General features: G+C 46.4%; 1 protein-coding gene across 1 annotated transcript; it reads right to left on the bottom strand.

Annotated features, from left to right (window-relative positions):
• Positions 1 to 7,010: 7,010 nt before the first annotated feature.
• On the bottom strand, positions 7,011 to 10,480 carry PtA15_10A202 (uncharacterized protein; the record flags this gene model as incomplete). Its single annotated transcript, XM_053160356.1, has 9 exons — positions 7,011 to 7,027; positions 7,587 to 8,045; positions 8,115 to 8,381; positions 8,448 to 8,845; positions 9,088 to 9,350; positions 9,434 to 9,451; positions 9,829 to 9,990; positions 10,077 to 10,271; positions 10,430 to 10,480. The coding sequence occupies 9 exons, from the start codon at positions 10,478 to 10,480 to the stop codon at positions 7,011 to 7,013; spliced, it is 1,830 nt and encodes a 609-aa protein (XP_053024338.1).
• Between the last annotated feature and the right edge of the window lie 5,969 nt (positions 10,481 to 16,449).

Below are 16,449 nucleotides of genomic sequence, written 5' to 3'. Positions count from 1 at the left end.
GGAGAAAAAAAAGATGTGCAGAAGTGAAAAAATTTACCACTTTTCAGTGCTCAGCGCTCTTGTCAGCAAGCTTCACCGCTTTCTAGCGCTCAGCGCTCTTGTCAGCAATTTTGAACGCTTTTGAGCACTCAGCGCAGTGGTTTTCCGCTGCGGACCGCTGAAACAAGCGCGCTGAATTTTTTTTTTCCCCCTTAGATTTATTAGCAAAAAGCGCAGCATCTCACCTGCTGCTAAAGCTTGCCAATGCAAGGCAAAAAACACTGCGTTTGTAGTTCAGAGAGATCATATATAATTGCAAGCACTTAAATAACCAGTAGTAGTAAAAGAACTGAAGAAAAACAATGTTAATAAGGGACAATTCATCATGAAGAAAAATAAGTATCACAAGTATTTTACCTAGTCATTGCTAGTTGAAATTTAGTGAAAGACTTTTGAGAATGGTGATGAACTGAGAGAGAATAACTAAGAATGTAAGGAAAAAACACGTTGAGCTGATGAATGATGAATTGGACAACATAACAAATCTCAAGTACCTCTCCTCCTCCCCCTGAATGATTATTCTCTGAGGACTTCATTTATGAACATAACTGGCCGATAGACACTACTTAACAGAGTTGATTTATCTAGATAAGCAATTGTTACAGGTTGCTTGATAGTTTTGACTTTAACTTGAGTTGATATCGGGGTTCAGTTGATGTGGTGATGGTTGGTGATGGTCTTGGTTTCTGATTCCGACTGAGGTGGTTCTGAGTTCATTCCCTGAGAAGAAAGACTGAGAGAGAAAATTCTGGAAGTGTTTTCAAGCTTGCAACTATGTCATGTGACATGTGGTTGACATTTCATCCAACAGCGCTTCCCGCTGTGCGCAGCGCAGCTGTTGCGGTGTTACTGACAGTGAAGAAATCCCTGCTCCCAGTAGTTTCTTTGATGAGCTCTCAATAATTTCTTTCCCCGAGTCCAAATCCTCCCTTCACCTTCACTTTCAAGTTGAAGATAACAAGAAATATCAATTCATGGGTGAGATGAATTGGCCGTTCAAGCTCACCATTTCAGGGGAAGTTTATAATTTAATTTCTTGTGGTACTGGGTAAAAGTCCTGCGGAATTTTTGTGAATGCTGGCTATGCTCAAATTTTGAACCCTTACCCAGCAGTATGAGTGGTGCCCATCCAAAAACTAGATGGCTTCTGTATTTTCAAAGTTATAAAGACAATGAATGCTTTTTGGCAATGAGAGCATTGAGAGAATCCGCTGCAACAACCCAAACAATTACCTCCGGAATTCCTTTCACCCACATGAAGAACCTCTTGAACCTATTGTACAATGGTGAAATCTGTGAAGGCTCATTGAAACCTCTAACAATTCCAAATAGTATAATCATCAGAGCATCATTTAGCAACAACCTGGCAGGCAAGATATTGTCTGACAAATTTAATGAATAAAAAAATGACAAGAAAAACTCAGAAAGCAAGGAAAAAGAAACTTTTGTCAAGTTCAAAAGGCCTTTTGCATGTGCCTTCCACAAGTACACTTCATAATGCATGTATCATTGAATTACACTCACCTCATTTGGTAGGTGATAATTGTCACATGGTTGTGGGTTCAAGTCCCACTACTTTTTTTGGTTCATCTTGTGCTGCAGGCTGTACAACAGTGTTGTGATGGTTGGGGGATGGTTGGTCAAAGGTGACCAGACACTGTTAGACCAATCCTCCATCGACCATTACCCTCTGGGGGTTTCATGGTTACGGTCACTGAAAGTGCACCACTAGTGTTGGTCACCAAGCTGAACTGCTTGGTTGGACCAATTGTTGAACCAGCATCCCAGTTGCCTGGGGAGTAATTACTTGCCAGCCAAATTGGCTCGAGATTGGAAGTCAAAACCTTAAGTGCTCTGCTGGTTTTAAATTTTTGTGTTGCTGAAGAATTTTAAATGTGAACCGTTCTAACTTCTATTGTGGTCATCCCTGTGCCTAGACGGCGTTGGCATATAAAAAGTGTGTATTAAGATCAAGAATGGTGGAAAAGATGATATTTGAAGCCCAAAGTCAGAGTAAGTATTGTGAGACAGAGCAACCAGACAATCCAAGAAGGTCCAGAACACCAGAAACTGTAGCAACTGGTAACACCACAACATCCTCCTCCCCTTTGAACATCTGTTCCGACACTGGGCGAGATAGTGCGATGTTCGGCGGGTCTTCCCAGATGATCTGCCGAAAACGGGAAACCGTGATTGCTTCGATAATTTCCCTGCTCAAGGTCACGATCTCCCATATAATAATGCGGCTACACGTGCAAGCAGATTTTGTCGGGAAAATTCAGACTACATATGGCTCGAAATGGCTCTAAAATCCGTTGGCAGGACTCACCAGAGTAAACGGCGGGGGATAATTATCGATTGTTGCTTTTGATCCTGCCTCGATCACCACTTGACATTCAGCCGAATGGGAAGGCTGTTCTTCTAGCAAACTGATCCCTGTTGCAGGTACCGTCTGCGTAGAAGCATATTGTCCGATGAGCTATTGGAGAAGGCCTGTCTGTTAGTTCATAGCTGAAGAAGTGCGGGGCACAGGTAAGATAAAGAAACTGACTAGGAAAATGAGTAGAATGGAGACCATGATGAGTAGCGACCGTAACAACAAGGTAGGCGAATGTGACTTGCTTTGGCAAGATGGTTGTGGGCCCGGTCTCTCCTTTTTATTCTCGCAATGGTAGCCCAGCACGAGGAGCCACAAGGGTGGTACAGATTTGTGTGATGGAAGACTTCTTGAAACCTTACAGCCCCTCATCCTATTCTGTTCTTCTGCTTGACCGTCTTCCCAATCTTCCCAATATACGCATAAACAAATACAAATGGTTTCAGGCAGATGAAAGTTTGGGGGCGAGTTGGTGTGCAAGCGGGTCGAAGTGATCTGAACTGGAATCCAGATTTAAGTTGGTCAACCTCGGGAGGGGTTTTCAAGGACTAGTTGAGGTTGGGAGGAACTAATACATAAGGGGGATGTGGAGCAAGAAAAATGGGGAAGGGGTAATAAGAACGCATGAGGGGGAGGGAATTGGAGCATTGGCAGGATGGAGGGGAGAGGATGAGAGCGAGATGAACGATGACCTGAACAAGGTGACGTCACACTAGCTGCTCGCACCAGCTCGTCTGATCCATTCGTAACTCGCCCAGATCTCCAGTCGCCCCCCAATCAGTCGAGAATACTTCCGCCAGAGGCTTTTGACCCTTCGTTGGTGGTGCCACTGTTTGTCTGTCTCGAGCGCATCGCTACCGTCGCCGATACTAGCACCGGCCCTTCCCAACCAGCCCGTGTGTAGGTCTCGCCAGCAGGAAAACCCTCGCGCTGCTCAACCTGCTCTCGGCCCGCATTCTATATATTAGTGGAATTCCTAACTTAACACAAGTCCCCCTGGTGGGAGGCTCGCTGTGGCTGGCCGCGAAGCGGCCCCTCCCGCAGGGAGGGGCTTGCATATTATCCCCAATTTCATAGGGGAGCAGAAAGTACCAAATGGCTGTAAGGTTTTTTAACTTTTTAATAGCTCTGCCCCCAGCACCTCCAAAGGTCTGAGCCACAGCTTTCTGACCCTTTGACATCTCCTCTACAATTCTGTCTCCTCAGAATTTTTGTATCACCATCAATGTATTTTTAATAAATTTTTGAAAAGTGACTTCTCAAGAAATGGATCTGCACAAGGATTCACAAGGCTGTATTGCTTGCAGATCTTGTGGACCAAGCAATCTGCATGCTTTCTAGGTTGTATGTAAATTGACACATTGTATGTACAAAGCTAAGATCACCACTGTGCTTCCCTCTGGCCAAATGTGGATCCACACATGGATCTTCCAAACTTAAGACATGGTTTGGAGTTTTGTTTTGCTGCCTTGACCAGATTCCTGAACACTTTTGCCACTAGGGAGTGCAGTCTTTGGATTGAGACGCTGGAACAGGGGTCAAAATTTGCGCATTTATCAAGGCTACAAGACTATCTATTCAGTTTTCTTTTATTGTTTTTATTACAATTTATAGGGCTGTATTTTTATTTTTTGCACTGAATACCACTTCTGCTCCTGCCAAAATTGAGGGATAGCGAGTAAGCCTCTCCTACGGAGAGCGCTCCACGCGGGTCCCCCGGACCTCCGTTTGAGTGGCTTTGTTAAGCTAGGTGGGATTCAAAGTAGACCCGCGCATGCCAGTTGCAAGGCAAGGCAAGCCGGTGTTCAACTCAAATGTTGAACGTCAACTTGCAGTCTCCCCACAAAGCTGGGTTATGCAAACTGACCTGCATGCACGCGCGGGTCTACTTTGAAACCCCCTATTTACATTGATTAAGAATAATAATGTACTAATGGAGTATATAAGGTTCCAATCCGGTGCCCCAGAGCCAGATATTACCCATCCTGCACCCTGACCCTGGTCTTATCCGGAATCCGGCCGGATTTTACCGGATCTGAAAGCAAGGGGCATTTCCCAAAAAAAAATTTGATTGGGTATGCCAGGGATTCCCCCGTAGAGTTCCTGATTCATGTGCGTTTGACGGGTATTCCCTGAGAAAAGACCCTATTTTCAGGTGTTTTCTGAGGTTTTCCCGCATAAATCTCGCTTTTGGAGCGCTTTTCACTATCTGACCAGATTCCAGATCTCTCGAGCTCAATCCCAAACCCTGATCCAGCCTGCGGGGCTTCTGGATTTCTCCGGATCTGCGGGGTCCGGATCGGAACCTTAGGAGTATATCTCTCTACGGATTTTCCATACATAAAGAGATTACATCATTATTAATGTAACTCCTTTCCTGAATTCTGTGGTCCTCTTTCCTTCCTTGGAGTTAAGGATACCTCTAGGGCCTTGACTTCAAGGAGGATCAGGACCTTGTAATATAAAAGGGGGGGATCTTTCCTCTGGAGAGATCTTTTCCTAGATTATTACACATACAAACCCATCAACCTTACTAGTTAACCAAAACCTTAGTGAGTGGGGTTTTATATAATCCAAAACCTTTCTCTTTATCTTCACCCCTCCGCACTCCACTTCAAGTAAGTCTCCTAGATACAGGTGGATGTCATAACACCTATAATCTAGATTCCAAGTAGCTGTATCAGCCTTGAGGAGCAACGGGGCAGGCTTGAATCATCACTGCGTCCCCTTACTTAGTAAGGATGCTAGACCCTCCGCTTTACAGCGTTGAGTTGGACTTCTTTCCACTGGCGGCTACTCAGCGCAGCTATAGTGCAACCTTCATCTGAAAAACCATCAGCCCTGTTTCACCTAAGAGACTGGCGCTGACATGTCTGTTATGAGCCGTACAGACGTGCCATAGCCTATTATTGTGGATAAGAGGATGAAAAACTCATGATCAAAATTGCACTCCACGTTCCACCTCTTGACTCCTCTGACTCTCCAGATTTGGAGTTTGCACACCCCACAACACCTATCCCACAGACATGTCACATATGTAGATACATGTCACAGCTCCCATCCTCATAGGGCAGCTGTGGAGAGATCCACCTCTCCCCATCCAGCAATCAATCTACTTAGCCAGAGAGCACAACCCAGTCCCCCTCCCCCAAGACCCAGACCTAACACTGTCCAATCTTGAAGCAATCGGCCCAATGGGTATATCACATTGCTCAGGAACAGCCCTGGAAAGAATGGCTCCCAATTTTTGTTGAAACTACTTGAGAAAATATGTGCTAGACAGCTGAGATCAAGGGCTACAGCATGGTCAGCTGGGATTTCTTGTAAAAGTGTAGAACTAATTATAAAATAAATTTAAATACAAAATTATTGATTTTCTTCAAAACCCTCTGTCTATTTTTTTTTTTCAAAAACCCCTGTCAGCCTCAGGCCCAGAATTTGACTTTAGTCCTAAGCCTCTCCTTCAGAGACGCTTTCCACCTGCCTGGAGAGGCTTAACTCAGCTTGTGTCTGTCCATGCAAGACTGAAAAGCTGCGCTACGCTGCAGAAAGCGGCAATTTTAGCGCAGCGCAGCGGGCGTCGCTTGTCAGCCTTAGAGATACATCAAGTATCCAAAAGACTGCAATAACTTAGTAAATAATAATAATTATTAAATTATTATTGCAGAATCAGATTCCCCATCATAAATTAAGGGGGGTCGCCTACTTAAAGTACCCCCTTATTCCTATTCCTTCATGTACTAATTGTACAAATAAGAATTGGCCCCAGAAAGCGCCCAAAAATAGTATTACATACATAAATTTAGTAAAACAAACAATGTACATGAAATTAAACTGTTGTACATTAATGAGTAATATTACTTGTGTAAAAATACCCCGTGAAAGTATTATGTAGACTTCTACTGAAGCTCTTTCACATGACAATTGGTTATAAATATGTCATGTGACAGAGTCAGGGAAATTAGTCTATTACAATACAATTAAATTACCCATTGCCAAGCCCTTTTCACGGCTACATCCCTGGATACTCCCATAGGGAAAAAAGGACTCAGTGTTTACGCCCACTGAAGTCCCCTCTATAAATAGAGGCCTATTTGGCCCTCAGGAAAAGATCCCCCAGACCATTCACCGCCCATAAACCGTAAGTTTGCCATGAATATTCTCCCCTGCTACTATTGTAGCCCCTTTTCCTTATAAACCATACCCAGCACGTAAAATTGCTGGATTAAACCCTTTAAATCATCAAAAATCCCTTATTAGCATATTTAACGCTTTATCCTTATAAGTAGTTGCCATAAGACCACCGCCTCTGTCAAGCAGCCAATCAGTTTAAGCGCTTACCACCTACTTTTACGCCAAATTAATTCCCTGTAATTAATAATTACACTAGAGTTTAAAGCGGCTACGCCGCCGCAGGGTGGTGTTAGTGTGCCTCACAAATTAATTTCCAGATGGGTTATAGCAGCACTTTCCAGATTGAATTTATTTGCTTGCCCAGATTCTTTTCAGTACTCAAATCAGAAAAAAGCCCACAGATACATCTTATTTGCTTGCCCAGATTCTTTTGAGCACTCGGAGCAGAAGAAAATTTGTCTCATTTGCTTCCGGATTCTTTTCAGAACTCGAAGCAGAAGAATCAATCAAAAAATAAAGATGTGTATATATATCAACAGAACAATAATAAAAATGCTAAAGTCATGGTCATTCTCTATATCATTAATGTTTTAAGTTTTACAAAAACTGAGAAATATGCGTGTACATTCAGGCCATCATTCAACAACAAAAAGCGTGAGAAAGACAAGAGAAAGGTTTCAACAAAAGTCAGTTTACTAATATTATTGAGTAAAGATACATGGCCCACAAATGAAGACCAGAAGAAACGTATGTATTCCACCTAAGGTAATAGATAAGGATTAGAAATTGTAGTATCCTGTCCCCTGGCGTGTGACGCAGGAGTCGAGGGGGCCGACGCGCAAAGCAACACAGCATGAGACCTGTGACTGTGGAAAGGATCTGTTCATATAGATATATATGTAGTGTCTGTGGGTGGGGGTGCATATGTAGATGTGAGATAGGAAGAGGAGAGAGAAGAGACGACGACGAGCACGAGGCAACAGAGGAGCGCAGAGCCACAACTCTCCCCCCCCCCCCCCCCCCCCTTTTTCTTGACTTTCAACCGAGTAATCCATCAATATGAGCGCAATCAGAGACTCCCAAACTCGCTCTTGCAGAAAATGGAGACCATTACCACGGTGATTCGAGGTTCCTTGAGCACCAGCCCTGAAGTGGGACGCTTTCTCACACATGATCTTGAGGCCGCCGGCAATCGTGTCGTCCGCGGAAGGAGCAGCCTCTACCACAGGTTTGCAACCGCTAGCAATCTGACCGATACAGGATTGAAGTAGTGTATGGACCTTGCCGACTGATAGTTTCATGCCTTGTTCCTGGGGACTGTACTCCTCATTCTCAGAGGTTTTCGACCTTTGCATGAGGGCAATAAGCGAGCGCCACGAAGCGTCAATTTCCGGGTTTTTCTTTGCCTTTGCGAGCTCTGCAATTGAGTCGAAGTCGATCAAGTCCTTGTTGCTAAAAAAAACATCATCACCATCGATCTGGGTGAGGCGGGGGCCTGAGTGGTCAGACAAATGTTAGCACCACCGAATAGGGGTGGGGAGCTTTGTGGAGGCCAGAGACTTACTGCAGCGGATGACTGATGCAAACTCCTTGGTGTTAGCTGCCTCAAAGAGGGCCAGCAACTCCGGAGAACTCCTTTTGAGCTTGAAAGTGCCGACCCTGAAACCGCCATTATCAAAGCAATTCTTGACTCGGTAGGCAATGACCTCCTTGGCTATTGGAAGGAAGAGAGGGGAATTATCGACAGCTTTCCTTGCGATATGCGCCAGACCCTCATTGAGCTCCATCTCGTCTTTCAGGATCTCCAGTTGGTCGATGTTGCGGAGCAGGCCTACATGAGCAAGCAAAGCATAGATCAGCATTTTGTGATGATCTATGAGAATGGAGATATGCTAACCCTTTTTGCTGATTGGACGCCTGAACACCTCAATGCCTGTCATCGGCTCATCAAGCTTCTTCTTTCTTGAGGCGTCGCAAGCGGCCTGTGGATCACTTGCGCGGCTCTGGGATGCGGCCAGAGTAGACTGGGAATGAGTAGGGGCTGGCTCGAGGGGATTGGCAGCGTCAAGGGCAGGGGCGCTCCCGGTGGTGACTTGATGATTGGCTCCGGGGGTTAGATCGCATGTCCTCATGGGCACCTGATTTTCACAGACTTCCAATGGGCTGAGAAGAGTTGAGCCAGAGTCAGCAGTAGAGGCATTGCCAGCCGGGGGCATGAAGATGATTTTAACCGGCTCTCTTCCATTGGAGGAGGCAGCCCCGGGGCTCGAAGGCCTTCGGATTGCCGAGTGATTGCTGAAGTCAAAGGTGGACAAGTCTTATTTTGCGTGGTAGCTGGGAGAGGAGAGTTCTTGGGGATCGTCGGCAGAATCAGAGGTTGTGCATGTTCTGAAGCCGAAACGCGACTGAAATTCTCCTTAACCGGCATAAATGGCGTTGGCCGGGGAAGATCCAACTTGGTATTCTTTTTACCATCTGAAGATGAAGAAGCCGTCAGCTGCAAGGGCAGCCCAAGCAAGGGTATGAAATGCACGTACCCAAAGACAATCGCATCCTCTTCGCAGCTGGGTTTGGGGATGAGGGTCGAGCAGACCCATCTAAAAGCCATTCCAATCAGTTTTCCGGTAAGGGTTAAAGATTGCCAAGTCGCTAGGATTAGAGGAGAGGGAATCTCACAAGTCTTAAAAACACTCTTTATGACATCCAAGGGGGTGTCAGGGGCTGGAGATGGGACTGAGGCACCCAAGTCTGTGCCTGGAGGAACAGATGACGGGCCGGGGGAGTCTGGCTCGGCAAACTGCTATTTGTCAAATGATAAACCAGCCATTAACATCAGTCAGGGGGAGGCGGTATACCTGTCCGGCATCTGAATACCCACCTCACGGCAGCTAGGAGTACCACCTCGTCCAACGAACCATAGGATCAGTCGCTCTTGTTTTGGGTCTCAAAGGAGTCAGGATACACCACAAGAGCGATTTCGGCTCCCTCGGACTGACAACCCGACGCCAATGGGGCACGCGTCGGGCTACCGTGGGGCAGCCCGTCGTCAGGCACTGGTACCGTCGTCGCCGTGTCACTCGACCGCAAATCCTACAAGAACGTCTATTGAGAGACCCAAATCAGCTCTTCATCCCAGAACAAACCAAAAGAAAGGAAGGGAGGGAGACACACCAAGAGTTTCCGCGGTTGCCAAGCTGATGTTCCGCTCCAACCTATCATCCCAACAAACCTCAAACAAGCACATCAAAAAGAAGGATGAAGGGAGGGGGGAACTTTACCTTGTTGGAGGTGGGATAGCGGGGCAAGTCGAACCTGCTGAAGCATGTATGTGACTTAGGCAACTGGGTGATTTCACCTGCTTTCTTGATCGTGAATCGACGAGGGCCATCAGATCCTTGGAGATCTTGGAACCCGTTAACGGGGATCCTAGATGTACCTAACTGAGGGGGGAGAAAGTGAATGTGCGTCTCTCAGCCCGCGCATTTTCCCACAAAAAAAAACAAGGGTGAGGGGGAGGGGGACTGACCAGTGGTGAAATGGAGCAAGCGGGATTTTTTCTCGGCAGGCCAGGCGCGGAGGCTTGCCAGAACCACTTGATGACTTGTTCGTCGGGCTGATATCCCCAATAATTGGTGTGTTTGATCCAGTCGTCCATGTCGATGTTCAACATCCCCCCGATTGGTAGCTCGAGCTCGCGCTTGTCAAAGACGTTGATCAGTTTCTACGGGATCAGCTCGTGGAAGCCGCTCAAGAACGCCGGGAATTGCTCCACCACTCGCTTCCCGACCCGCCATTGAGTAATCAACTCAATGTACTCTCTCTTGTGTTCTCCTCAGTCACCTGTATGTTGCGGCGGCTCTTCTTCATATCTATCGTTACTTTGCCAAACTTCTTGACCTGGACCAACAACAAACTCTCAAGGACATCCATGATGTTGTTCTCCCTACAAGAAAACATTTACTTCAGACCACCGTCCTTCTTTCCCCATATAAACACAAACTTACATCATCCATGTCAATTATCTCGGCTTCACACTCTTCATGTCAGCAGGAGCAACCTTCTTGAGTTTTGAGGATCATCTTGTAGAAACTTGTGATGAAATACACATCCAGGAACCTCCTAGAAAAACAACCTCAGTGTCAAACATCAAAAGAGAGAAAGACAATATAGACAAACCTATGGAAGATAGCAAAGGCAAGCATGCGACCGATGAATTTGGATCAATTGAGATGCTCAGTGTTCACCCCTCTGTGGGGATTGATTTGCTGCATAACAGAAGGAAAGTGAGTGGGGGAAAAAGGATCTGTGAGTTTTTGAGAGAGACGCACAAGGGTATAGTTGTTGACAGCCAAGTCCTCAAAGAGACAGTAGAATGGGTTGGATAGAGTTGGCGGGGGAGACTGGCATCTACAGCGCGAGACGGGCTGCGCCAGGGTTAGAATGGAGAGGGATGCGCCTGTTGTGGGTGAGCGTGGCATTGGGCCATTTCTGAATTGTCGTGCACATGGGAGTTCAGGGTGACAGGAGTGACATGTTGAGTTGTGCTGCAAGTGTGGCGCCACCGGGGCGGTGACGGTAGTGTAGGACAAGGTGTGGCCTGGCTGTGGTTTGGCGAAACGGGCGGTAATATCATAGGAGCAAGTGTGGCATAGCTGTGGATTCGGGGAAACAGCCGGTGCGTGGTAGGTTATGTGCGTGAGTATATAAAGAGGAGGTTATGGAGTTGATGGATCCGCAGGGGATTCGGTTTTGTCCGCCCCCTCCCTGGGAGCCCCCTAACTGCTTGGTTAGGCCCTCCCTGGCTAGTTTACCAACCGGCCCTCTTTTGCGCGTTGCTCCGGCACAGCTGGAGGGTCATCCATAGGGCCTTTGGGTCTTTGGGGATATTCAACGTGCCAAGTGAGATAAAGGGGAATTTTTTGCCCCATCTTTTGAGAAAAAAACACCCCAAAACTTAGATCTGCAGGTCTAGAATTCTGTGGATTTAAGAAAGTGGGATATTATTAATTACATAATTAATTCCTCCTCTGTTACAGAGTGTTAAACCCTTGTAGTGGCCATATTTGCCACGTAACAAGCTTGGTAATTTACATTACCAGTGTTTAAATCAGCACAGTTATAGTGCTAGGGCCCAAAAACCCTTATTTTTGACGGGTTTTTGCCCTAAGCTTCATAAACAGAGCTGTCATTTGGGGGCCTCATCGTGTTTTTTTACCCAAAGTACCTGTCAAGGATAAAACTGATTTTTTTCTGAGTTTTTTCCTTATTTTTAGCAATTATCCCCATATTTTTGCTGTCAGTACTTCAGTTTTACATAAAAACCAATTAAATCCACTAAACAAGTACGAGTTTTTTTCTTGTTTCTGACATATTAGGGGGGTTCACAATAGGATAAAAATAAAACTTTAGAGCTAATTTTAAGGCCTTTATGAACAACTTTTTAAAAAATAAAGATGTTGCTCTGATTCTCAGGGGATACCCAGTCCTGTACACCTTGCCAGATTTTCAAAAATTTGTTGATAAAGACCTTAAAATTGACTCTAAAATTTTACTTTTATCCTATTGTGAACCCCCCTATTGTGCAATAGAGATAAAAAACAATAAAATACATATAAAAATACATAAAACTAAACTGTCAAAAATGTATTTCTGCCATTTTATCTCTATATTTTGACTGTAGTGTCTGCTCCCGTTCCAGCCGCTAAACCAGCCGATAACCAACTGGATACGACAAAATCCGCCAATCCGAAAACCGCAACCAAGAAGAGAAAAGCTAAACGCACAGAGTCTCTCCCGCCCGGCTTCTTCCTTAGCCCGTACCAGGAGCGACGACGACCTCACCCGGCAACGCTACCCGCTAGGATAATCAAAAAGCAATTCAACCCAAAAGCCGCGGTGCTCAAATTACTCAAAGGTAAAACTTTCACCCACCTAACCGAGATATAAAACAAACAACAACCTAACTGACTACTCTTTCCGATATGGTCGATACCAGATCAGGAAAGGACCACTCAGCGAATCCTCCCCCCACCAAAAGAGGTCGAGGAAGGCAAGGCCGAGGAGGACGAACTAGAGGTAGTAGTAAAGGTACCCCCTCAAGGTTAGTCGACACACCGTCTAAGTATACTAACGCCAAAGATTCTATATTAACATTGCTCGGTCCTAGTCCTCAACAAAGCGCAAGAGGACGCAATAGCAATATTCAAAGCGACGAAAGCCGCTTACTTGAACGGCAAGAATTACAACGAGATGGAGCTCCTCAAGTCGTACCTCAAGCAAATCATCTCGTTGTTCAGGGTTGTCCAGAAATTCCTCCCGTGGAAGGAGATCCTAGCAAATCACTCGGATGGCTGGAACTCTTACACAGAACGCAAGCACATCAAAGTGCTCGAGGATAACAAGAAATCGAAAAAGGAAAGCAGCGAGCGCGATCCGAAGAAGGTCTACAAGATCCCAAAGATTGACCGCTCCAAGCCAAAGGCGTCGGGCTCAAAACCGTACAAACGGAAGCCAAAGAGCGGCGCGAACAAGTGGAAGGAAAAATTCAAGATGGCCTGAGTCCTGATGGAAGTCAAGGACGCCATTGAAGAGTAGGCCATATAACTAACCAGCCCAACATTATCGCCTTGACCTCTATCTTTTTTCATAATACCCAGCCCGTATTACCGTCCAATACTGAACCTGCCTTAGAATCTGATATTGTCTTATCATACGAGCCCACATTACTATCTGAAAGAGATCCAGTCCCAACGTCTTCTAAAGAGCCTGTTATACAACCTGTTAAAGAGACTGCCTTACAATCTGCTAAAGTACCTATTACAAAGTCTTATCCGCAAGTAACCGAGAAACATAATATTAATGTTGATAGTAGTGAAGTAAATAAAGTCCGAGAAATTGGACAAGTCCCTCAACTAAAAACCAAAACGGTGAGACAAGAAGTTCAGCGCTTAAACAAGCATGAGCAAACCAATAAACCACCAAGAGATGTTAAAGAAATCAACAAAAAATATAAGACAGAGAAACTAGAAGAGCTTATAGACCATAATGAGCCTCTAGCACGTGTAGAAGATTTCTTTAATCAAATTTTGATTAAAAACATTGAGCACATTGATAGTAAAATCAATGCTATCCACCTTAATGTACATGACAGCGCTTTCAAAATTAAAAACTTAGCAGAAAATGCAATAGATATTGCCAAAGATATTAAAAATATTGTACCAGAGGTTAAGAAAACTACAGGAATAATACAACAAATAAGCAATATAAAATTAGGACTTGTAGATCCAAGTTTATTAAATCCACAGAATCATGGAAGGCAAGATCATGGGTTTTGCCTATGTTCATTAACAAAAGACATATTATAAGTTGAAAATAATCCCCAAATACCCTGGGGGCACCTCAGATTGACCCTCCAGCTTGTGCCGCAGCAACAAGCAAAAGTGGGCCGGTCAAATAGGATTTCAAGGAGGGCCTAATCAATTAATTAGGGCAGCTCCAGGGAGGGGGTAGGACGAAACCGGATCCCCTGCGGTTCAGCATTACGCATTGCCCGCTCTTTAAATTAAGGGTCAGCCTAAATGCACTCCAAAAAAATCCCAAAAGCACTCCAAAAGTGAGTGTATGGAGTGTGCACTCCAATGATTTTTGGAGTACAGACTAGAGTACCCCAACTCAATTGGAGTGCAGAACCGGGGACTCAAGAATCTTTGGAGTGCACCACAAAGAACTCCAGTGGCCAGGAAATGTAATGAGTGCCCATGAGTCTCACTCCATCAGATTGGAGTGCATTCCCCTAGCACTCCATTCCTGATATTTCTCCTCCTCAAAAGGGGAGTGCAGTACTGTGCACTCCAGCCAGAGCTGGAGTGCCTACAACTTCAACCGGGCTATGTACAAACACACCCCACTTGATCCTCCTGATATCCATGACCGGTACAGACTGGCATTGAGCGGATTAACATCTCCTCTCAATGACCGGTCTGTACCGGACCGCCGGTCATTGAGGGAAATCACACCTCTCGATGACCGTTCTGTGCCGGTCATCGGGGGAGTAACATCTCCTCTCAATGACCGGTCTGTGCCGGTCACCAAGGGGACTCACACCTCTCGATGACCGGCGCGGACCGGTCACACCTCCCGATGACCGGCACAGACCGGTCATCAAGGGGACTCACCCCTCGATGATTGGTCACCACCGGTCATTGAGGCTAATAACACCTCCTCTCAATGACCGGTCATCACCGGTCATGGAGAGGGCTCACACCTCTCGATGATCGGTCAGTCCGGTCATCGAGGGTAACAACACCTCTCAATGACCAGTCATCACCGGCCATCGAGGTGAGTCCCATCTCTCGATGACCGGTCAGACCGGTCATCAAGGGTAATAACACCTCTCGATGACCGGTGATGACCGGTCATTGAGGTGAGTCACATTCCTCAATGACCGGTCAGACCGGTCATTGAGGGGACTCACACCTCTCGATGACCGGTCATCACTGGTCATTGAGAGTAGCACCTCCTCTTGATGACCGGTCATCACCGGTCATGAAGAGGGCTCACACCTCTCGATGACCGGCACAGACCGGTCATCGAGAGGACTCACACCTCTCGATAACCGGTGATGACCGGTCATCAAGGTGAGTCACATCTCTTGATGACCGGTCTGTGCCGTTCATCGAGAGGAGTAACATCTCCCAATGAACGGTCTGTGCCGTTCATCGAGAGGAGTAACATCTCCTCTCGATGACCGGTCAGACCGACCGGTCATCGAGAGTAGCACCTCCCCTCGATGACTGGTACACACCGGTCATCAAGAGGTGTTATTACCCTTGATGACCGGTCTGACCGGTCATCAAGAGGTGTTATTACCCTCGATGACCGGTCTGACCGGTCATTGAGAGGTGTGAGTCCCCTCGATGACCGGTCTGACCGGTCATCGAGGGGTGTGAGTCCTCTCGATGACCGGTCTGTGCCGGTCATTGGGAGGTGTGACTGATGACCGGTCCGCGCCAGTCATTGAGAGGTGGGAGTCCCCTCGATGACCGGTAAAGACCGGTCATCGAGAGTAGCACCTCCCCTCGATGGCTGGTACACACCGGTCATCGAGAGGTGTGACTGATGACCGGTCCGCGCTGGTCATCGAGAGGTATGAGTCCTCTGGATGACCGGTTGTGTGCCCCTTGATGACCGGTCCAGACCGGTCATCGAGAGGTGTGATTGTGGGCACTCCAAAAAAAAGGAGACATTGGAGTGCACCCGAATGCACTCCATTTGGTATTTGCCAGCTGGAGTGCAAAGCCAAAATCCTCCACTGAAAAGGTGGAGTGCTTGGGCTTGCACTCCATTTTTTTTGGAGTGCATCTAGCTGCACTCCCCTATTTCGGTCAATTTTGGAGTACCCAGTTGTGTACTCTAAGAAACATGGAGTGCCCATCTGGGGACTCCATGTTTTGGGAGTACAAAATCAAGGCACTCCAACTTTTTTGGAGTGCTGGCCCCCCAAAGCCAAAAATTTGGAGTGCATGAAGTAAAAGTTTGGAGTGCATTTAGGCTGACCCTAAATTAACACCTTCCCACTGAACCCGACTTGCCAACGACTGCCGTTTTGTGGACCCTTGCCCACCAAGTACAGGCACTCACCAGTATTAACGCCACCTCTGCCGCCCCGCTTTCTCAAACTTCAGCCATACCACCCAACTTATCAAATATTCCTTCCCTTCCGCGCACAGCAACGGCTCAATGCCGCCTAATCCGGTCACCCCTATCATCGACATAACGACAACTTCGTGTCAGTCCTGCCCGCAAGGGTCTATTTTTTTTTTCTTCTTTTCAACTGAGCCCTACCCCACAACGCCTGCGGCAGCAACTAACACATTTGCTTCCTGCACCCGTGTCACCAA

The sequence above is a fragment of the Puccinia triticina genome, chromosome 10A, assembly GCF_026914185.1.
Source record: "Puccinia triticina chromosome 10A, complete sequence".
In the NCBI taxonomy this organism is placed as follows: domain Eukaryota; kingdom Fungi; phylum Basidiomycota; class Pucciniomycetes; order Pucciniales; family Pucciniaceae; genus Puccinia; species Puccinia triticina.
Note: the sequence above shows the minus strand (reverse complement) of the source record. Positions and strands in the feature narration are given on the sequence as shown.